This window comes from Zeugodacus cucurbitae, chromosome 4, assembly GCF_028554725.1.
Source record: "Zeugodacus cucurbitae isolate PBARC_wt_2022May chromosome 4, idZeuCucr1.2, whole genome shotgun sequence".
Lineage (NCBI taxonomy): Eukaryota > Metazoa > Arthropoda > Insecta > Diptera > Tephritidae > Zeugodacus > Zeugodacus cucurbitae.
This window is the reverse complement of record NC_071669.1, coordinates 11,321,311-11,345,048: the sequence shown is the minus strand read 5'-3', so window position 1 is coordinate 11,345,048 and position 23,738 is coordinate 11,321,311. Positions and strand designations below refer to the sequence as shown.

General features: G+C 34.7%; 3 protein-coding genes across 4 annotated transcripts; 2 read left to right on the top strand and 1 right to left on the bottom strand.

The window, feature by feature from the left end:
• The first annotated feature begins 851 nt into the window (after positions 1 to 851).
• LOC105209786 (ATP-dependent RNA helicase WM6-like) lies at positions 852 to 2,461 on the top strand. Its single transcript, XM_011180391.2, has one exon. It carries the CDS (start codon positions 984 to 986, stop codon positions 2,253 to 2,255), a length of 1,272 nt encoding a protein of 423 aa, XP_011178693.1. The 5' UTR covers positions 852 to 983; the 3' UTR covers positions 2,256 to 2,461.
• Positions 2,462 to 5,864: 3,403 nt separating this feature from the next.
• Positions 5,865 to 7,373, bottom strand: LOC105210822 (ATP-dependent RNA helicase WM6-like). Its single transcript, XM_011181979.3, has one exon. The coding sequence runs from the start codon at positions 7,171 to 7,173 to the stop codon at positions 5,902 to 5,904; it is 1,272 nt and encodes a 423-aa protein (XP_011180281.2). The 5' UTR covers positions 7,174 to 7,373; the 3' UTR covers positions 5,865 to 5,901.
• Positions 7,374 to 8,594: 1,221 nt separating this feature from the next.
• Positions 8,595 to 10,715, top strand: LOC105209775 (angio-associated migratory cell protein). 2 transcript variants are annotated; one of them, XM_011180380.3, is made up of 3 exons: positions 8,600 to 9,588; positions 9,652 to 9,880; positions 9,945 to 10,715. In XM_011180380.3, exons 1-3 carry the CDS (start codon positions 8,757 to 8,759, stop codon positions 10,156 to 10,158), a joined length of 1,275 nt encoding a protein of 424 aa, XP_011178682.1. In that variant the 5' UTR covers positions 8,600 to 8,756; the 3' UTR covers positions 10,159 to 10,715. The 2 variants fall into 2 exon arrangements, with proteins under 2 accessions (XP_028893975.1, XP_011178682.1); XM_029038142.2 differs by having other exon boundaries at positions 8,595 to 9,880.
• The last annotated feature ends 13,023 nt before the right edge of the window (positions 10,716 to 23,738 follow it).

Below are 23,738 nucleotides of genomic sequence, written 5' to 3'. Positions count from 1 at the left end.
TTGAAATAAACAAAATTATTAGCTTATAGACAAAATAATTCTTTATAATATGTAATAGAATTGAACAAAAAAAAATATTTCTAAAGGTGCAATAGTAAGAATTAATATTATATGTATATAAAAAATATAATTGGGGAATAAAATATATATTCAGTTTTCCAAACAATAAAAAATTGAAGAAATAGAATAAAGTAAAGTATTATTTAAAAAAAAAGTTATTTGGCAGAGAAAGTCTTACGCAAACTCAGTTCCTCAAAACATCAGTTTTCGAAACAAAATAATTTTCAAAGCGTTTCAAAGAAGCTATTTACGAAATAAATAACATATGTAGATACTCGAGAAATATATTGAAAAATAAGTTTCGTGAAAAAAAAATACATTTTTCGTTTATTAAAAAAATTCCAAAACAAATAAAAATATTTAAAATTGAATATAAGCAATATTTTATCAATTATAAAAAGATTTAATATTAAATGAAAATTTGAAAAAGAAAAAAATATATATACATACATTCATTTTATTATATTTAGTTCACGAAAACAGTATACAATTCTAAAAAATACTTCAATTACAGCCTCAAACAGCAATTTAAAACATAACAAATTAACCTTCAAAGAAACATTTAGCAAGGATTGAAATATTGCAAAACCCTTTGTTGTTGCGAAACACCTTCACTTACAATACAGGTAGAGAGCTATTAAAGAATGTTGTAACAAAAGAAGTGTATCACTGCAAGGTTGCATCAGGTGATTAAACAAACACGAGCTGCGCAAATTTACTAAAGGTTAGAACAGCGCAAATCGTATAAAAACGGCAGCAGACAGGACATTTTTCAACAAACACTTACTAGATCCTGACGAAGACAGACTAGCAGCGAAAACAACAATCATTCTAAAATCTAAAAATTCTAAATACTTGCAAAACGAACTCAACCATCAAGTAATACCTTCTGCTTCAATAGAGAAATAAAAAAATTAAAAATCATGTCTGATAATATTGATCTTTTGGACTACGAGGAAGATGAGCTGAACGAGCCAACCATCGAGCAGGTTGCCAAAAAACCAAAGAAAGACGTGAAAGGCACTTATGTCTCCATACACAGTTCCGGTTTTCGTGATTTTCTGCTGAAACCCGAAATACTGCGTGCCATTGTGGACTGCGGTTTCGAGCATCCATCCGAGGTGCAACACGAATGCATACCACAAGCGGTGCTCGGCATGGATATACTGTGTCAGGCCAAGTCCGGTATGGGTAAGACCGCTGTCTTCGTGCTAGCAACACTACAGCAGCTGGAACCCAAGGAGAATGTGCCCTATGTACTGGTTATGTGTCACACACGTGAGTTGGCCTTCCAGATCGGCAGAGAGTACGAACGCTTCGCCAAGTATATGGCGAATGTGAAGGTGGGTGTCTACTTTGGTGGCTTGGCCATACAAAACGATGAGAAGTCGCTCAAAGACACCATGCCACACATCATTGTCGGCACTCCAGGACGCATACTGGCTTTGATACGCAACAAGAAACTGAATTTGAAGCATCTCAAACACTTTGTGCTCGATGAATGCGATCAAATGTTGGAAGCGATTGATATGCGTCGTGATGTGCAGGAGATCTTCCGCAGCACACCACACGCCAAGCAGGTGATGATGTTCTCGGCGACGCTGAGCAAAGACATACGTCCGGTGTGTAAGAAATTCATGCAAGATCCCATGGAGGTCTATGTGGATGACGAGGCCAAGTTGACGTTGCATGGTTTGCAACAACACTACGTCAACTTGAAGGAGAATGAGAAGAATAAGAAACTCTTCGAGCTCTTGGATGTGCTCGAATTCAATCAGGTGGTTATCTTCGTGAAATCCGTGCAACGCTGCATCGCGCTCAGTCAACTGCTGACCGAGCAGAACTTCCCTGCGGTGGGCATACATCGTGGCATGTCGCAGGAGGAGCGTCTGAAACGCTATCAGGAGTTTAAGGATTTCCAAAAACGCATTCTGGTCGCCACCAATCTATTCGGACGTGGCATGGATATCGAACGCGTGAACATCGCCTTCAACTATGACATGCCGGAGAGCACCGACACCTATCTGCATCGTGTGGCACGCGCAGGACGTTTTGGCACCAAAGGCCTGGCCATCTCCTTCGTTTCACAAGAGGCGGATACGAAAATTTTGGATGAAGTCCAGTCCAGATTTGATGTAAAAATCACAGAGATGCCAGATCAAATTGAGCTGTCCTCGTATATCGAGGGACGCTAAGCTGAGAATATGGAGTTGTAAGGAATACTGATAAATAAAGCATTAATTAAATGCATGGAAAATCAAATTTTGTAATAATTGTCTAAAATGGCAGTTTTAAAAAGCACATATTATATTTTAATAAAAAAAAAAAATAAAATAAAAATCTCTCATATATTTTTATCACTTAAAATTATGAAGCGCAAACAAGCGAATTGCCGCCATAAACGAGCACCATTAGCTGTAACCATTCACTGCAATAATTTTTATATTTTTTCATATATTTATCTCCCATAAAATATACAAATTTTCTCTAATAAATTACAAGGCAGCTCAATTGCCCGCCATTGCCACTGTGAACAAAACGAAAGACTTAAACAACAAACTTCTAACGCTATTAAAGCAGATAATTAAAGCTACGCTGTCATTTTCATATCATTTCTTACAACAACAACAACACATACCAAGACACTATAAATATAATAATTTCAAAGTCACTTGCGAATTGACCCGACTGCCAGCGTATGTGTAGCGTTAGACAGTAAAAAGTGGGGAGAATAAAGAAAGATGACAAGAAAGCAGACAAATTACAAGAACAACAACAATAACAATAATAGCAACAAGTAGAATGATGATGGTATGGCAGCAAACATCAGATTAAAATAGCGGCAAGTAAACAATAAAGAATTTGTCCCAAAGCAATTGCCAAAGCGAACAACAGCAGCAACAACAACAATGAAACTGCTATGTAGCTGGTGAGCTATAACTATTCAAGTGAGCCAGTCAGTCAGTCAGCCGCGCCGCATAATCGACCAAAACGGGCCAAAGCGTAAACAACAGTTATGTGAACCGGTTGCCGAGCCGTGCTGTGTGCATCTTCTTTTGGTCGCCACAGCGCTAACGGCGGCTTCAGCTACTTTTATACTTATTTACATTTGAACACACATACGAAAAAGCGCACTCGCATTTCGCACACTTGCCACTTCGAAACTGAGAAAAAACCACTTGCATGCGCTCACGAACGCGCTTTACGTTGGGAGCGTGTCTCGTAAAAGCGGCCGATAATGACGATGCTGCCAGTACTTTGCTTATTCATGAGCACACACACACACACTTCAAGCATTCTTGACTTGGAGTTTTTGCTTGATTTGCGCAAGCGCATGCCGTCCAAATTGCTTGACAGTTGTGCGTGGCGGGCCGTTGGACAGCCAGCAGGCAGCTACATTAGTACACTATACACACACACACACACACTTGTTTGTGCGCATGCGCTCTGCTGTTGTGGCCAAAAGTCGTGGCACCTTTTTGGGGTGCATTGTGGCAGTAAATGCGTTGATGTTGCGTTGCGCTGCGGCGTGTGACCGATTGACAGCATTGCTAACTGTTAATATATGGCTGTCGATTGTTTCTTCTTTTGCTGGCAAAAGCACCTTTGGTCACTTAAAAATAGACTTCTGCAGAGCTTTGTTTCATCTCGAGACGCATAGTCCATAGTTCATGTGCAGTTTGAAGCTATAAATTTTTCGAAAATTTATGAAAATGTTTTTTCAATGTCTAATGATTTCAGGGGTCACATTGGTAGCTGTTTTTGCAGAGTGATTGGATCCACGATAGTCGGATCTACGTAACCGTATGGGTAGATATTCGCAGCTGCAGAGAGTCTGACTTTGACCGTTTAGCCGGTTATAGTCGAATTGATGATAGCGCGCCACTCCTCTCTTTCCCTCGCAGTTCGGCGCCAGTTGGAGATCCCAAGTGCAACCAGGTCGCTCTTCATCCGGTCCCTCCAACGGAGTGGAGGCCTTCACCTTCCTCGGCTTCCTCCGGCGTGTACTGCATCGAACACTTTCAGAGTATTTTCGTCCATGACCTAGCCAGCGTAGCCGCTGTCTTTTTATTCACTGAACTGTCACTGTCAATGTCGTCGTATAACTCGTACAGTTCATCGTTCCATGCTGTGCGGTATTCGCCGTTGCCAATGTTCTTAGGACCATAAATCTTGCGCAAAATTTTCCTCTCGAAAACTCCTAGTGTCGTCTCATCTGATGTTGACACCGTCCAAGCTTCTGCACCATAAAGTAGGAGGGAATGATGTGGGACTTGCAGAGTTTGATTTTGGTTCGTCGAGAGAGGACTTTACTTTTCAATTGCTTACTAAGTCCAAAGTAGCACCTGTTGGCAAGAGTGATTCTGCGCTGGTTTTCGAGACTGACATTGTTGGTGTTGTTGATACTGGTTCCCAAGTAGACGAAATTATCAACGACTTCGAAGTTATAACTGTCAACAGTGACGTGGAAGCCAAGACGCGAATGCGATGACTGTTTGCTTGATGACAGGAGATATTTCGTCTGTCCTCATTCACCTCCAGACCCATTCGCTTCGCTTCCTTATCCAGACGAGAAAATGCAGAACTAACGGCACGGTTGTTGCTTCCGATGATATCAATATCATCGGCGTACGCTAGCAGCTTTACACTATTATAGAAGATTGTCGCTTCTCAAAAAAATATAGTGCTCAAAGAATAATTGGAGTCTCAAGTTACTTTTTGTTTTAAAGAAATATATAACGGTTCCTTCCTTAATGTCCGTATTCAATGATTTGGAACCGAAAGTTCAAAATGATCTCGGTCTTTCTTCTGTCTTAATGTAGTAGAGCGATAATATCTATGGAGATTCACTGTAACCAGTTGAAGTGGAGAATTTAATCTTATCAGCTGAGTATTAGAGTCAAAGAGATATTATATAATTTATTATTTTTTGTTGTTATTAGTGTTGTTGTTATTGTCATTACTGCATTTTTTTTAAATATTGCTTGTCTTTCTAGTTTTACTGACAGTTCCGCATAGATATTTGTTGCTTTAACCAATGCATTATCTCTATTTGAAGAGTATATGCGATTAAACAAAAGACGAACTCGACAAAAATCTGAATATCAAAGAATTTTAACAACTCATTAATCTTATCATGATATTAAGCTATTACCATTATTAATGCAATAACTAACAAACTACATACATACACCGGCTACTTTTTCTCAAAAATTATTAAATTACCAACATTAACTTCAAGTGCTTAGTGCTTCAACTCACTCACATTGATAAATTGCCGGAAAAAAAGTAAAACTCATAGCGACCACACCAAGCGTCTACTAAACATAACTTGCTTTCTAATGTTGCTCTTTATGCTCTGCATTGCTGCTTTAATGGCCATTAACTTAATGAAGAATTGTTAAGAGTTGACTCAGAATGCAACAGGTGTCTGTTTGCGAGTGGCTTGAAGTAAAGTATGTGTGGCCACTTTTTTGGCGGAAGATCGGTTGATAATAATGCCTCATAATAAATGCGGGTCAGAGTATTTATAATAAGCTTTGAACATAAATTTCCCATCAACAAAACAGCTGCTGCTAATAAAAGGGGTCAGCGTCAATAACTGAATGGAGGGGAATATTTATAACGGAAATATAGGAGATATCAAGCATTAAGAATTGTTCATAAATTATTATTTTATGACTGAAAGTGAAGTTTAGAGGAAAAAACAAATTTTTATTTATTTTTCTACAAAATTTTATTTTTATTTTTTTTTTTTAATATATATTTTGCTTTTAACTAAACTAATTTGATACTAGGGTTGCCAATACACATTTTAGTGTTTAAATTATATTCTCCACATCAGCGTCCCTCGATATACGAGGACAGCTCAATTTGATCTGGCATCTCTGTGATTTTCACATCAAATCTGGACTGAACTTCATCCAAAATTTTCGTATCCGCCTCTTGTGAAACGAAGGAGATGGCCAGACCTTTGGTGCCAAAGCGTCCTGCTCGCGCCACACGATGCAGATAGGTGTCCGTGCTCTCCGGCATGTCATAGTTGAAGGCGATGTTCACACGTTCGATATCCATGCCACGTCCGAATAGATTGGTGGCGACCAGAATGCGTTTTTGGAAATCCTTAAACTCCTGATAGCGTTTTAAACGCTCCTCCTGCGACATGCCACGATGTATGCCCACCGCAGGGAAGTTCTGCTCGGTAAGCAATTGACTGAGCGCGATGCAGCGTTGCACTGATTTCACGAAGATAACCACCTGATTGAATTCGAGCACATCCAAGAGCTCGAAGAGTTTCTTATTCTTCTCGTTCTCCTTCAAATTGACGTAGTGTTGTTGCAAACCATGCAACGTCAACTTGGCCTCGTCATCCACATAGACCTCCATGGGATCTTGCATGAATTTCTTACACACCGGACGTATGTCTTTGCTCAGCGTCGCCGAGAACATCATCACCTGCTTGGCGTGTGGTGTGCTGCGGAAGATCTCCTGCACATCGCGACGCATATCAATCGCCTCCAACATTTGATCGCATTCATCGAGCACGAAGTGTTCGAGATGCTTCAAATTCAGTTTCTTGTTGCGTATCAAAGCCAGTATGCGTCCTGGAGTGCCGACTATAATGTGTGGCATGGTGTCTTTGAGCGACTTCTCATCGTTTTGTATGGCCAAGCCACCAAAGTAGACACCGACCTTCACATTCGCCATATACTTGGCGAAGCGTTCGTACTCTTTGCCGATCTGGAAGGCCAACTCACGTGTGTGACACATTACTAGTACGTAGGGCACATTCTCCTTGGGTTCCAGCTGCTGTAGCGTCGCTAGCACGAAGACAGCGGTCTTTCCCATACCCGACTTGGCCTGACATAGAATATCCATGCCGAGCACTGCTTGTGGTATGCATTCGTGTTGCACCTCGGATGGATGCTCGAAACCGCAGTCCACAATGGCACGCAGTATTTCGGGTTTCAGCAGAAAATCACGAAAACCGGAACTGTGTATGGAGACATAAGTGCCTTTCACGTCTTTCTTTGGTTTTTTGGCAACCTGCTCGATGGTTGGCTCGTTCAGCTCCTCTTCCTCATAGTCCAAAAGATCAATATTATCAGACATGATTTTTAATTTTTTTTATTTTTCTATTGAAGCAGAAGGTATTAGTCTATGGTTGAGTTCGTTTTGCAAGTATTTATAATAAAATTTTTAGATTTTAGAATGTGAACTTAGAAGTTTCTTTGCTAGTCTGTCTATGTCAGGATCTAGTAAGTGTTTGTTGAAAATAGTCCTTGCTGCTGCCGTTTTTATACGATTTTCGCTGCTCTAATCTTTAGTCAATTATCGCAGGTAATGTCTACTTAATCACCTGGAGCAACCTTGCAGTGATAAGCTTCTTTTGCTTATACAACAACAAAATGCACACACTTTAATAGCTTTCTACCTGTGTAACGTTTAAGGTGTTTCAGGTGAAAAGGGGAGATAATGTTAATTTTTTAGTTTAAATAAAAGTCTTCTCTTTAGTTATTTTAATATATTTTAAGTTTTTTTCCTTTTTTGGTTTTTGTTTTTTTAATTCGAGAGACACACTTCCGTGTTCATTTAGCTTATATCTTGTTTGATGAAGAAAATACTGGTTACTGCCCATTTTATACGTATTTCTGATTTCGTTTTTGGCTTGCGATGTAGGTAAAAATCACTTTCTGATCTCTATACATATTTAACAGTTTTACGAAATCCTTAGCAATTTCCTAAGAATTTTGCTTTGTTACAAAGAAGTTAAATACAAGTATTCATAGAATGCAGGGAATTATTTTCTGCCATCGATTTAAAAAATGATTTTTAAATAAATATTTTTTCTATGAATAATTTAAAAAGATGATTTGAAGACGATTAACATATGATTTAATCATTTAAAATAGAGATACTCGAATATTTTATTATAACAATATAATATAATATATAAATATACTATAGAATATTTAATTTTATTTTATTTAATTTTATTTAATTTAATTTAATTTAATTTAATTTTATTTTATTTTATTTTATTTTATTTTATTTTATTTTATTTTATTTTATTTTATTTTATTTTATTTTATTTTATTTTATTTTATTTTATTTTATTTTATTTTATTTTATTTTATTTTATTTTATTTTATTTTATTTTATTTTATTTTATTTTATTTTATTTTATTTTATTTTATTTTATTTTATTTTATTTTATTTTATTTTATTTTATTTTATTTTATTTTATTTTATTTTATTTTATTTTATTTTATTTTATTTTATTTTATTTTATTTTATTAATTATTTATTATTAATTTTATTTTAATTATATGTCCTTCATTATAAAAAAGACTTTCATAATAATTAATAAAATGTTTTTAATTATATTTCGTGAATTATTTTTGTTGCCTTTATTTGTTTTAATTTTAATGCATTTGAAGTTTTCTTTAAATACCGCTCAAACAGGAAACTTGGCAGCACTTACTGCAAAAACAAAAATTATACGCATGAAACACAGCCAAGTTTAGATGTCTCATCCGAACAGCTGATTGTTTGCTTACACGTGTTGACATTTTAGTTGAAGCAGCTCATTAGTGCGAAATTAATTAATTTTCTTTTAGTGTCACCTTCCAATTATTAATACGAAAAAGTATATTGTGCTGCAGATAATATAGAAAATCCGAATTTGTGCAAAAATGCGTGAAAACACACCACCACGAGTTAACGACATAGAAGACGATGACGCCGAGGAAATACATTTTGATCAGGACGCACCGCCTGACGATGACGAACTCGAAATGGAGGAAATAACCATGGAAGAGTTGGAGGCACGTTATGGCTATCTCTCGGAAGAGGATGAAGACCCAGAAGGTGCATCTTTTCATCCACCAGAACGTGATGATGCCATACTGACATTCATGAAACACAAAAAAGCTGTTTTCGGTTGTTCATTGCATCCAAATCGGCCAATCGCCGCCACGGGTGGTGAAGATGATCGCGCTTACGTTTGGGATATAAACACTTGTGAATTGTTGCACGAGATTACCGAACACAAAGACACGGTGACCGATGTCTACTTCAGTTATGATGGCACATATCTGGCGACGGGTGATATGGCCGGTGAATTGTTCGTGCATAAATTGCAAGAAAACGAAACGGGCGCACCGATAACGTTTCGCAAAGTATGGGAATACTCAATGGGCGATATGACATGGATGTGTTGGCATCGCGGTGCCAATGTGCTTTTGGCTGGTAGTGAAAATGGTGAAGTCTATGTATGGCGCATACCATCGGGCGATTGCAAGATATTGCCTGGCGAGGGTGTGCGTTGTGGTGTTGGTGAATTAACGGGTGATGGTAAAAAACTATTTGTGGGCTACACAAATGGCGTGGTGAAATTGTGGGATCTGAAGAGCTGCACTGTCGTAATGGAAGTGGATGCACAAAATCCAATGGCACAACAATCGGTCATACTGTCAGTGGCGTGCGATAAAGAATCGCCACTGTATGCGTCGGGCGCGTTGGACGGTGCGTGGTTTATTAAATATGCAAATGCTTACAAATATTTAATAATTTCTGTTTTATTTCCAGGTAAAATCGTGTTCTGCACAAATAATGGCCCTGTCGGCGCTGTGGAAGCTGATGGTTCGGTGGAATGCATTGCCTTTCCGCCAAATAATGATTTGAAAATCGTCGCTAGTGGCACACTGCAGGGACAAATTGCCATTTGGGACTACACCAAATACGGTCTACGCACATTATGCGATCACACGTTTATGGAAGGTGATGAATCCGATAAATTTCAAGGTGGCATAACAAGGTATGCAACTAGTTGTTGATATGCATGTGTTTTCTCGTTAATATTTTGTCATTTTATCCATCAGACTCAAGTGGCTCAGTGAGCATACGCTCATCGCCGCAACTATGAATGGTAATGTTATCGGTTTTGATGCGCGTTCTGGTGCACGCAAGTTTACACTCGAGGGTCATATGGCGGAAATCTATGAAATCTGTTACAATCCACATGAAAATATATTATTGACAGTATCTGAAGATCGCCGTGCGAAAATCTTCAATATACCACAGTTGGGCGACTAGTTTTGTTAGCTAACTGTTGTACAACCAGCAGCAGCAGCATAAGGTGCGCGTCGGTTATAATGTAGCATGTTGTGTGCTTATCCATTATTTGTTAAGCACATACATACATACATTTATGTAGACATATAAATATAGCGTATATTTGTAAAATGTTTCAAATTTTTAGTTGAATATATAAGCTTTTTTATGATACTATAATATATATATATATATACATATATACAAGTGTATTAGCAATGTTTGTTTGAAAATAATAGCATGTAACTTTGTATTTTTTAATGAAATATTGTTTAAACAAAAAAATTTTTATTATTCTTAATCTGTGAAATTTGTATGCCGCTCTAGCGTATTGACATAGAACAGAATTTAAAATTTAAAAAACAGAAACGCATATCGCATACTCCACTTTATCAACAGTCGCTGTATGTATACATATGTAAATGTATATGTAACACACTCTAGTTGATAGATATTGTAATTTGATGTAAATGTTTGCACTGAATTTAAGTCAATCAGATATTTAAATCAATATATTAATGAAAGTAAATTATATCGAACCAGAAAATGTTATTATTATTTGCTAAATTGACTTATTTTATAAGCTTTTCACACAGGTAAATTAATTGATCAATTAAAATTTTGATAAAGAAACCAGTTTCACACTGCCGGCTACTCGATAACATTTTTGTTTTTGCTTTAATTATTTGATTGATTGGTTAATTGATCAATTAGCTTCTGTGTGAAAGGACTATTAAAAGTCAAAAAATTAAAAGCTTGTCTTTATGACAGGTACTATTGCAATGAAATGAGCCTATGGTGCTGGCTCTTAACTCATGGAAGTCCAATCATTAGTGGATTAATAGGCCGCCACAACAACACCAACTGTTGCGACAGAATGTATTTGATTTTATATCCAGGCACGGACTGCCACCCTAACAACAGTTCTAAAATTGTAAGGAGATTTTTTTACGACAACAACAACAACTTAATTAATTTTCGGTTCAAAGTCATTGAGGTTCATGCAAGGGCTAGAGAACCCATGAGCTAAATAGCTCAATTAACAATTGGATCAGTTAAGATTAAGTTTAAGCTCTGTACTATCACACTACTTGCCTACTTTTGTAGTCTCTGACGCTACCTTCCACCGACATTACTATAATTGTTCATTGAATATATTTTCTTATGAATTTGACCTAAAAACATATAAGTAGTAGAAGTTCCAACAACCTATTAAGAAATTTCAAGATATGTGGAATCACGAACCCAATCTCCATCCGTCGAAACATATGTTTCCTAGACATCGTAAGAAGGCAACGAAGACATTACTTTATTTACTTGCTCCCTTCATCAAGAACAATAAACCTCGTTAATACGTTTTGTAAGTTTTATAATTTTCGTATCGAGCTTTACGAGCTCTTTAATGATTTCGGTAAAATATTTAGCAAGAACTACTTTAGCTCCACGTTTTGAAGATGCTGGCTGTTACTAGGAAAAAAGAAGTTAGGAGTGGAGTTTAGAAACGTCCAAAGAACAAAGCCATCTAACGAGAGGCCCCGGAAACGATATTTTTCGATAGGGCAAGGCTAGAGGGAAAGGGGTATTAGATGAGTGGGATTGAGGGAACATGTAGAGAGAATGGCAGTAACATGCGGGGACTCTTTGCATGCAGGACATATGTTGAGTATGTCAGAGTCTAGTCTGGATAAGTAGGAAATGAGGGTCATGCGAGACAACTCGAGCTCAGTGTCTGCGATGGCCGGTGTTTTATCTCCAAGTCCGCCATTCACTGGGAGGGAGTCGATGAATGTGTTAATTGCTCCTCTGTGAATTGCGTGTTCAGTGCTTGTCGAAAGTCTATAGCATCCGAAGTCCTGTATGTCGTAGGCGAATTTCAGAAAGGTACTCTTGTTGTCTCTCGGATGCGGCTCGGCTTCCAGTAGGTGACTGCAGGGGTGCGTCGTATTTTCAATTGCCTGTAATTTGCGAGGAACAGGCAGACATCTTAAGCTGGTCTCAGACTTTTAAAATATTTATGCAAGACATGGACTTATTAAAATTGAAGACAAGAGGTTTTATTCGGAAATTTTGGGAATACCAAATAATTTAGCAGAATGTTACTGAGTTGATGAACTTTGGTCGAAGTCCTTTTCGGGAGTGGAATTCGGAAACTCACTCATACTATGGTCTGAAGCTTCAGATATTTTAGATTTATCTCCAATTCGTTTTCCTAATTCGGAAATCTGTGGAAATCCAAATAATTTAGCGGAATGCTAGCGAATTGAGTAATCTTGGCAGGATATATATCCAAGTCGGTTCCGGAAATGAACTTCAGAAATCTTTGACGGTCCGGTCTGCGACTGCGGATATATATTTTGGCGGATTTTATTTCCATTATGTTTTCCTGACAAATCTTGGTCCAATAAAAATCCAATTAATTTCCGAGAATAGAATTTGAAGATCACTCATTAGTCATTCTGCAATGGTAAATATTTTAAGTTTTCCTTAATTTTGTGCTTACAGAAACCCCATTTTGAACCACTGTACCTTCGTTGGCTGCAAACTGCACAGTGCAGCGGTAAACACAAATGCAGATATTCAAGTCAAACGAATGCGTCATTGCAGCACGTGCTAGACGGTGACACCATAAAGCGCCGCATGAACACAACAAATGGTTGAAGGTCAATGATATAGTATATATGTATGTAAGTGAATGCTATATATAAACAAAAACAAAGAAAGAAGAAAGCAAACAAAACACAACACTTGAGAATTGTTGAATGGCCACTACAGAGAAAGCATTGACCGCCAACATATGGTAATGCATATGTATAGACACTTATACATATGTACAATTTGGTTTCCTCATGTTTGTTGTTGTTATTACACACCCCCAACAACAGCAGGAGCAGTACAACAACAACATACAAAAACAACAAATAACAAAAAAAAGCTCACATTCGTCGAAATGTAGATTTGTAAGAGTTTTTTGTTCCGTACAAAGCTAGATTGGGGTTGTCTATGCCATCATCACCACCACCCCACTCCTCTAAATGAGCCTTCCCATCTGCTATGCTCCTGTTTGTTCTAATAGAAAACGAGTGCGCACTTTTGTTTTCATCATTGCACGGCATTTGCATCTGTGCTACTAAGTAACGCTCATTATTCTATAGAAACGATGAGTGTAGCTGTGTGAGTGTGGGTGTGTGCGCTCTTTTCATGATTATTTTATTTCGACACTTACTATTTCCATTTATTTAATATGTTAAATATTTGGTGATTCATTTACACTTGTTGTGCGTCCAAGCGCTTGGGGTGCCATGTAACGCGGTGGGTTGGTGCGTGGCAAACTGCCTAAGCGAACCAAAGTTCAGCGTTCCTTACCTAAGAATGAGAAAATTTGCAATTGCAGCTCTGTTTGAGAGGTTGGATCAAGTTGCCGTCCTGGAACCAACTTTTATGACACTTATAAAAAAAACAGCGAAGATTCTTCGAAATCATAAATCCACAAATTACTATTGGAAATGGTCGGTACTCCTTCATTTTCTTTATTATTTCGATTGTCATCCTCGAGACTTAGACATAGTCCTTGTAAATGGTGTGGTTACTTCGTCATTTCGAAGGTTCTTTTCAGGTTTCCAACGTACAGAAGGGATTTATTCATCCTAAAACTATCTCTATCACTACGTTTTATTGGTTTAATGAAGATAATTAAATGTTAAATTGAGAATTAAGTGGTTAATGAAGTCAATTATGGTCTTAGTTGAGTTTATTAAGTTTAATTTTATAGCTTATTCACATATTTATTTGAATTAAGTCGGTAAAGTGCTTAATTGATTCATTCAAGAGCTTAATGGAGATAATTAAATGTTAAATTGAGAAAATTAAGTGTTTAATGAAGTCAATTATGGAGTTAATTGAGTTTATTAAGTTAAATTGAATAGTATTTTCACGTATTTATTTCAACTGAGACAATTATATGTTTCATTAAGTCCCTCAAGTGCTTAATGGAGATAATTAAATGTTGAATTGAGAAAATTAAGTGTTTAATGGAGTCAATTTTGGAGTTAATTGAGTTTAATTTAATCGTATCTTCACATATTTATTTGAATTGAGATAGTCAAGTACTTAATGGAGTCACCAAGAGCTTAATGGAGACAATTAAATGTTAAATTGAGAAAATGAAGTGTTTAATGAAGTCATTTATGGAGTTAATTAAGTTTAATTTAATACTATTTTCACGTATTTATTTCAGTTGAGACAATTATAGGTTTAGGTGAGTACTTAAATGTTGAATTAAGAAAATTAAGTGTTTAATTGAGCTCAATTACGATAAGGATCAAAAGTTAAAATGGTGGTCTTTAAATTACTAAGCATTCATCGAATGTATGTATCATTATAGTTAGTGCCTACACGCTCGAAGTACACACGAAACCTCTAAGAAGATTGTCTGGGCTCCTTAAGAACTGTAGAGCTAGCCATGTTCTCCAAAGTGTAAATTACTTTATCTCATTAGAAAAACGAAAGCAGAACATACAACTTCATTCAGAGGTAGGTCTTTTACTCCCTTAAGTGGAAGGAATTTTAATTTTCATCCATCCAAATATTAGACACCATTGTGTCAAGCCTGTCTAACACTTCGGCCTAAATCTGTCCAGTTGGCATGTGCCACACTGTAATTTACATGAATTTCGTGGACACTTGTCCAACAATCATTCATTTACCCCTTCCTTTTCTGCTTCTTCTTCTGATTTTTTTTATTTTCGACTATTCCTGTATGGCTTGGATTGCATTTTTTCAAATCACTTTCAGTTCTTTTTCATACCTCCCCGTGTGCGGTCGCGTAAAGTTTTTGGTTAATATTGTGCGGTTTGAAAACATAAAATATTTTTTAATCAACTGATATTGTGTAATCCAGAGTTATGAGAGAATTTGAAAATAATGATAGTGAAATTGAAACCGAATGTGCGGTTATGTTGTGAAGTGTTGTGGTTTCAGTTTAAAAATATAACTTAGATATTTGTAATGTTATTAGTGTTGAAACGTTGAAGCTCTTCCGGTTAATTTATTTAATGAAAATTTATAAAAAATAAATGGATGGTGCAATGACATTAAAGCGGAATTGGTTATAAAGTATTTAAGGATGATGCAAAGTTTGGAAATAATTACAGTGAGCTCTCGAAAAAGTGAAAAACCATCAAAATGATGAATACTTTCTTACCCTCATTCTTTCAAATGTTAGTCAAATATTCAACGCCATTTCGCTCGATATGATCAAAGAATATCTTTAAACATTTATCAGTTCATTTTAGAACAGTTGAACTCAATCCAGTTGGAAATTTTGAATATTTTTAAGCTTGCCTCAAAGCAAAGAAGCTTCAAGTATTTTGATATAAAGAAATTCAGACAATTGTGACCAATTTGAAAAGGTATAAAGCTAAAGCCCTACCCATTACAATTTGGATTTAATCAGTTCAACAACAACACATATGCAGCCTATTAAAGTGGATGTTTGTTTATTTCACTGGAACTGTGCCCATTTCTAAATAAGTTGTGTGTTAATTTGAGTGCGACGGCTAACCATAAAAATGTGATGGATCACTTCCACCATTTGCAACATTTTAGCAAACAGCGCTTAATATCATACGTGTGTGAATATTCAAATGAGTGTTTGTATAAATATAAATATTTCACATAATATTAACCTTTATTAAGTATCACAACTTCAGATTTTTGCTTTAGATTGTATATAAATTTTTTCATAAATCCTTTTTAACCGTGGATGAGAAATGAATTCATAATATTTAGACAGTAGTCTAAAAATCTAGTAATTGATGCTTAATGAAGATAGTGAAAATCAAGTGCTTAGATAATTAAATGTTAAATTACTAAATTTAAGTATTTAATGGAGTCAATTAGGGAATTAATTGAGTTTATTTAGTTTAATTTTAAAGTAAATTGACATATTTTTTCCAATGGAGACAATTATTGGTTTAATTGAGTCACTCAAGTGCATAATGGAGACACTTAAATGATAAATTAAGAAAATAAAGTGTTTAATTGAGTCAAATTTGGGATTAATTGATTTAATTAAGTTTAATGTCACACTTATATTCACATATTCATTTCAATTGAGACAATAAATGGTTTAATTGAGTCAACCAAGTGTTTAAGGGAGATATATGATAAATTGAAAAAACTAGTGTTGCGTCAATTATGGTGTTAATTGAGTTTATTAATTTTAATTTAATATTATATTCAAATATTTATTTCAATTGAGAGAATTATAGATTTAATTGAGTCACTCGAGTGCTTAAAGGAGGTACTTAAATGTTGAATTAAGATAATTATGTGTTTAATTGAGTTAATTATATGCTTAATTGAGTTCATTAAGTATTTAAACTATTACTCGATTGGTTCTACGTTAAATATAAATTAAACAAAAAAAATTTTGACACCTGTATATTTAATTGACCTCAATTTGATAATATTTAACCTAAATTGCTTAATAAACAGGAAACTTGATTTCAGTAGAGTAATATAAATCAAAATATAGAAAAATTTTATGTAATTAACAAACTTTTCTGCAAAAAATATCACATACTATTCAACTGCCCTCGTTCATATATTTTCTATTCTTTTTTCTGTTTCCGTCCAAGTCTTTTTGCGCTCTTGGATTTTTATTACTTATTATTCACTCAATTTGTATTATTATCTGCTACTCTTTCATATGAAAAGGCTGCTTCATATATACATACATACATACATGAGTAGACATTGGAGCTAATCAGCGCAAGCCATTAAATTGGCATTTTCGGCATAGTATCACAAAAATTGTGTAGTTTTTTGTGTAGGCGACTTAAGATTTTGTCTGTTATTACCCAATTAAGATGATGAGCTTTTGTATGGAAATCTCTGTGGAAACAAAATTTGTTGTACAAACCAGTGTCTCATTTGTAAATTTCCTTTCAGAGTGGTTTATGTGAGGGTAGGTATTAGGAGTCTTGAGAAGAAATATGTTTTTTAATTTTTTTTTTTAACTTTATTTGAAGTGGGTTTTATACAAAATGCTTCAGAAAACTGTTGAGGATTCCCTATCTAATGGACTTGCACATATTGAACACCACTTCATGTTATCAGTAAAACGTAATCTCGAGGTTTAGAGTCAAAATTACTTGAAAATTATACAAAAAATTTAATTTAGCTGAAACAGTTTGTTCAAACTAGTTTCGGCTGAATCTCAATGATAATATTTTACTAGAAATACTATAAAAATTAATACATACATATATAGCAGCATATATACATACCTCACTTCATGCATAAAAATCTCGTTTAGTCGGCGCTGATTAAAGTAAATGGAAACAATAAGGTTGATGATTAAATTATCACACCACTATGCCATCCAGACGTGCAAATACATTCGTGTGGCAACAACAAATGCAACACAAATGGACAACACACTGACACAATTGTGTGGCACAATAAAAGCCAGCCAGTTGATAATATTATTAGCAGCAACTGCAAAAAAATACAAAAAAAAAAAACATCAATAAAATATAGAAAAAATAAAAAAAACACAAATGTGAAAATGAAAACGAAAAAATAGCAAAAACAATGTTCCGCAGCGCTGATAACAACAATGAGAGTACAGAAAATAGTAAATGATGCTACTGTATATACATTTGTTGCTAAAGATTACACAAACAATGCACATGTGAAATGAAGACAACAACAACAATAACAATAAGAGGAGGGTGGCACGATTACCCCGTAACGCCTGTTGGCTTGGAAAAAGTCTCTAAAAAAGAATCTCCAAATATTTGCTTTCAGGCCTGATGATGATATTACAATATTAGTCCCATATCAGCTCTCCGAAAAAGGTCTTTAGACTAGATATCGACGGACTGGCCAATTTTTAAACATTTAGGATATAAGATCTTTAGTAGGCACAATGCGATGTTTAGTTCAATAAGAGCACAATATTTTATATATAAAGCAGTTTTCCGAGGGCTTTCTGGGGTGTAACAACAAAGGACCAATTTCAAACCCACCTTAAACGATTTTTTTCGTTCCATTTGCGACGATTTCTACTTCCAATGTCTCTCAAATAAGTACTGAATGGGATAAGTTAAAGTAGATTACTGGCTTTTCGCACAGGAGTAAATTGATCAATTAACCAGCCTTTGATCGATTAAAGCGCTAATTTAGTTCGATTTACCTTCTAGTTCGGCTAAGTTCGGGTATAACCGAAAATTTATACTCTCGCAATTTATTTATTTAACTTTATTTATATCATATAATACACAATTTGACCCACATATTCGTCATATATATTGTATAAAGTCCATTGAAAGTTGGAAACCATAATATTAGGTTAGAAGCACCGAGGTCCTCGTATTCGATATATGGGGCCTTAAAAGCCTATGGTCCGATTTCGGCGATTTTTAGAATGGGGCTGCCATACTATAAACATAGTATTTGTGCAAAGTTCTGCACCGATATCTTCACTAGTGCTTACTTTATATATTGTAAAGTAAACGATTCAGATAGTCTTCAAAGTTCTGGTATATAGAAAGTAGGCGTGGTTGTGAAGCGATTTGGCCTATTTTCACAACATATCATTGGGATGTAAGGAAACTATTACAAACCAAGTTTCATTAAAATCGGTCGTGTAGTTCTTGAGATATGGTTTTTGACCCATAAGTGGGCGACGCCACGCCCATTTTCCATTTTGTAAAAAAGCTGAGTGCAGCTTTTATCTGCCATTTCTTATGTGAAATTTAGTGTTTCTGACGTTTTTCATTAGTGAGTTAACCCACTTTTTGTAATTTTCAACCTAACTTTTGTATGGGAGGTGGGCGTGGTTATGATCCGATTTCTTTAATTTTTGCTGAAAAAAACGACCGCGGAAAGTTTGGTTTATATAGCTCTATTGGTTTGCGAGATGTGTACAAAAAACCTAGTAGGGGGCGGGGCCACGCCCACTTTCCCTAAAAAATTACATCCAAATATGCCCCTTCATAGTGCGATCCTTCATACCAAATTTTATTTCCATAGCTTTATTTATGGCTTAGTTATGGCACTTTAAGTGTTTTCGGTTTTCGCCATTTTGTGGGCGTGGCAGTGGTCCGATTTTGCTCATTTTCGAAAGCAACCTTCCTATAGTACCAAGAAATAAGTGTGCCAAGTTTCATCAAGATATCTTAATTTTTACTCAAGTTACAGCTTGCACAGACGGACGGACAGACAGACATTCGGATTTGAACTCCACTCTTCACCCTGATCACTTTGGTATATATAACCCTATATCTAACTCGTTTAGTTTTGGGTGTTACAAACAACCGTTATGTGAACAAAACTATAATACTCTCTAGCAACTTTGTTGCGAGAGTATAAAAATGTATAACAGCTGATCGTTAATCGAGTAGTCGGCAGTGTGAAGGCCAAAAACTGGTTTCTCAATAATAATCTGAATGTATTTAATTAATTTGACTGTGCGAAAAGGATATTAATTCGATTTAAATTAAGGTAAAATTGCATTTTGGCTTTCTATACAAAGTCTAGGAACATCATTCAACTCTATTTGGACACGTTCTACAGCTTCATTTCCTAAGTTATAATATACAATAAAACAAAACATCGAGTATCGAAGATGTTGGTCAGAGTAAGTCAAAGTATACTCAATTTCTTAAGTCAACTTAAGCTATTTCAATATAATAAATCAAATTAAATTATATAATAGTCAGATTTGGATTTTATTTAACAAATAGCGGGTCTTAAAAATGTTAAACTACCAACGAACAGCTAATGGATTTTTTGAGAAACTTTTGATTGGTTGAGATATGCTCTTGAGGCCTCTATTTATAGGTTAGAAAGATGAAAACTCTTTGTATGTTGATCGAAAACTGCAAAAGAACTAAGCGTCCACAACGTCAAATCATCAAAGGATAACTGGATGAATTTGTAGGTAATAATCGTGGTATATATATAAAATGCCATAGACCTATCAAGCCGCTCATGTGATATCTCTTACGCACTGCAAACGCATGATTCGTCCAAAAAAAAAAATGCAAATTATAAACTTTTTGCCAGAACAACCCCTCCTAAATAAAGCCTTATGTGATATTATACACATTTGAAATTATTATTTTTTTGTCACATGATTGCTACTATTTGTTCAGTAACACTTCCCCACCCACAGTGGCTGCTGCAAGCTTAATCATTTATAAGCTTGTGTGAACAGATTTAGAGTCTTTTTTGTAAAAAAAAAAATCATAATAACAAAATTGTATTTTGCTATTATTTGTAATTTGATTATATTTTGCGCTTTTGTTGTGTATAATTTGTTGTTGATTTGCGTGCATTTGAAGATAAAATTTTGCATTTTCTAAAAAAGCATTTAGTTGTATTCTTCTTGAGCAGAACAACAATTACCTTAAGTGTCCTTAATTGTGCAACAAAAGCTAATGCTGTATCTTATTGTTAATATATTTTGTGGAATTTTATAACTTAAAATTTCTTTTGTTAATTAAATAGTACATAAATTAGCTTTTTTAGCTTTTGTGTAATAATTTGAAAAATTATATTTATATTTATTCTAATTTGCAAAAATGTCGTCGTACAGTAATAATTTGAAGTATTACATAGAAGAAATGTATATGTTAAGATAAGTCTGATACCACTGAGAAGCTTTCATGAGCTTTTAAGCTCTGGAACTCACTGGAAATCGTTAGAAAGATTATATGAATAATGAAAGAAAGAAGAAATGAATATGTTGAGCTTACTATTTTAACTTTGAGAAGCTGAAAATTGCCCCTTGCCAGCTTTCATGAGCTTTTAAGCTTTTGAACTCGTTTAAAATCGTTAAATAAGTATATTAATTAAAAATATGCAAAAATTAAGAGATTTAAGAGATGAAATTATTATGATAAAATTCGTATACTCCTGAAAGGTTAAAATTGATCGCTACTAGTTTTCATGAGCTTTTAAGCTTTTAAGCTTTTTTCATGAGCTTTAGAAGTATTAAAGAAATGAAATGAATATGAAAAGTTTAGTATTTTATCCCTTAGAAGCTTAAAATTGATCCTTGGCAGCTTTCATGAGCTTTTAAGCGCTTGAACTCACGGAAAATTGTTAAATAAGAATATGATTAAAAAATATGCAAAAATTTAAAGCATTTAAGAGATGAAATTATTATGATAAAATTAGTCTTATACTGCTGAAAGGCTAAAAATTGATCGCTACTAGTTTTCATGAGTCTTAAGCTTTTGAACTCAATAAAAATCCCTCAGTAAGCATATCACTTAAAAATATGCAAAAATTAGAAGCAGTTAAGAGATGAAATGATTATGATAAGATTAGTCTTTTACTCCTTAAAAACCAAAACTTGTTCGCTACTAGCTTTCATGAGCTTTTAAGCTCTTGAGCTCATAGAAAATCATTAAATAAGAAGAACTTTTAAGCTTAATAAAGCTAATACTAGCCAATACTTGAACAGCTTCAAAATTGACGGTATTGCATTGCTTTAATTCTATTAAAATAGAGAGAAAGAGCGTTTTAAGGAAAAAGCTCTCTACATCACTAGTCAGGATTACGAGTATTAGTACCGAGGTATTCAATTTGGATATCGAATTGACTGATTATTGAAAGTTAAGTATTCTAACATTAAATAGCAACAATTAAAAAGTACCATTCTTACGAACTATAGTAGTTCTACAAACTTCTAAGTATCACTCAGATTCCACTGTATAATATCGAGCTTAATTTACTACAGGGCTTCGCCACAGTTGCTCAAAAGAAAGTTCATTTGAGTTCAAGGTGAATTTGGGCAGCTAAAAACATACGAATCTGCATACATAACAACATTGCGTTGCTGTCTGCTAATCTTCTTATTTACATACGAATGAGTTGGAATGTGGAATTATATTAATATATTTAGGGCTGATAAAGAAGAAGTTAAATTAGTTTAAAAATAAATATTTTTAAGTAGACCTATGTAAATAAAATCGTCTTCAAAGAATGCAATCTACTGATCCCTCTTTTTCACACACTTTTTGCTGTTATTACATAAAGGCTCTTCAAAACAATGTTTACAGGTATCTTTTACTGTTTCTATTTACATTGTTTTCCTTTTGTACTACTCTCTAACTTCTGAGTAATACTTGACCTTCATTTTATCCCATAACAATTTAAAATATTGCCTTTACCTTTTATCACATCTGTAGACTACCAACCATTGACACTGGCTTTGTGTTCTTACACAATTGTTCTTCGAATAAGATTACAAAACCCAAGGCATTATTGATAATTCCTTTGTATAATGGGCTTATTTTCAACCACAAAAATATTTTGGAATTTCTGTGGTTGTGGTTCGAAAGATAAGCGAGATTACACTTAATTCGATTTGAGTTGTTTGGGAAACGAACTACATATCGTCTTCCTCCGATAAGGCCGTATTTTCTTACTTCTTCGCTCTTTCTCACTTTCATATTCTCACCCGCAAAAACAATTCGACTCTTTTGATACGCTCTGAGCAGTCACTCAGCAGGATCTGTTGAGATCCTTAAACTCTTGATTCAATATCATGCCATATAAAGTGAATGAGTGTATAAAATTTTGTTTATCGAGAAATATCGACAATACTGCAATTGGTATGGTATATGAAAGGTTTAATTCTTGAATGCTCGGATGTAAAGTTCTTTCAGTGATGATCACTTTCGTTTTCGTTTTCCAAAGTTCAAAACTGGCTTAGTTAATGACAAAATTTAACTCTCAATTTTTTAGCATTTCAGTGTGATTATCAGATCCATTAGATATTATTCTCTCAGCCGTGTTCTTTTAGAAACATTTTGTATAATTGTAAAACAACTTCAATTGAAATCTTCTAAAATACATTAACTAATTGCTAGTATTTCTTTCACTATTTTAACCGGTATTAGATATTATATGAAACCAGTTTTAATGGCTTATCCTTCGTCAAGATACTGGTTTCACCATTATTCTGTAGAGGCAAACAAATTTGCAGGTTTTATGCATAAAATTGCTCATGCGCTTGTATAATTGTCGATTGCGCATGTGCAACGACTATTAAATTTTGATAGCTCAGACCTAAATAATTGTCGATGTTGAAGAAAAGCTGTCTGAGTGTTGGAGAAAGAAAGAAACGGAAGTGTTTGCAAATGAAATTTGCATATAAATTTTGAATAGTTTTTTAGTTGGTATGATTAGAGGTTATGCTAATCTCTCGAACCACTTGAGGTGTCGAATACTACAGTTGTGGTTGAAAGAAAGGAAAGAATTTCAAGACAATTAAGTCTTTTTAATGATATTGATTTAAAGGAGTTGAGTTCGATAGGTCGGAAGTATTTCAAAAATAAAGATTTCTTCAGTACAAAATATTTTATGGCATGTCGCAATAAGTTTTTGAAAAGCTTGATAATATCTATCAAATCGTAGTTGTCAACTTTTTATTACCGTTAATAACGAATTTTTCTGAACACCTTCGAATAAAGACTTTCATTCAATACAAGTTTCCAAGCAATAACGTAGATTAACGGGCTTGGTACAAAGAAATTTGAAAG

Excerpts from the sequence above, each read along its gene's own strand:
- LOC105209786 (XM_011180391.2), top strand. The coding sequence starts at position 984 with ATGTCTGATAATATTGATCTTTTGGACTACGAGGAAGATGAGCTGAAC.
- LOC105210822 (XM_011181979.3), bottom strand. The coding sequence starts at position 7,173 with ATGTCTGATAATATTGATCTTTTGGACTATGAGGAAGAGGAGCTGAAC.
- LOC105209775 (XM_029038142.2), top strand. The coding sequence starts at position 8,757 with ATGCGTGAAAACACACCACCACGAGTTAACGACATAGAAGACGATGAC. Across the intron at positions 9,881-9,944 it reads TTTCAAGGTGGCATAACAAG|ACTCAAGTGGCTCAGTGAGC; the intron begins GTATGCAACTAG and ends TTTATCCATCAG.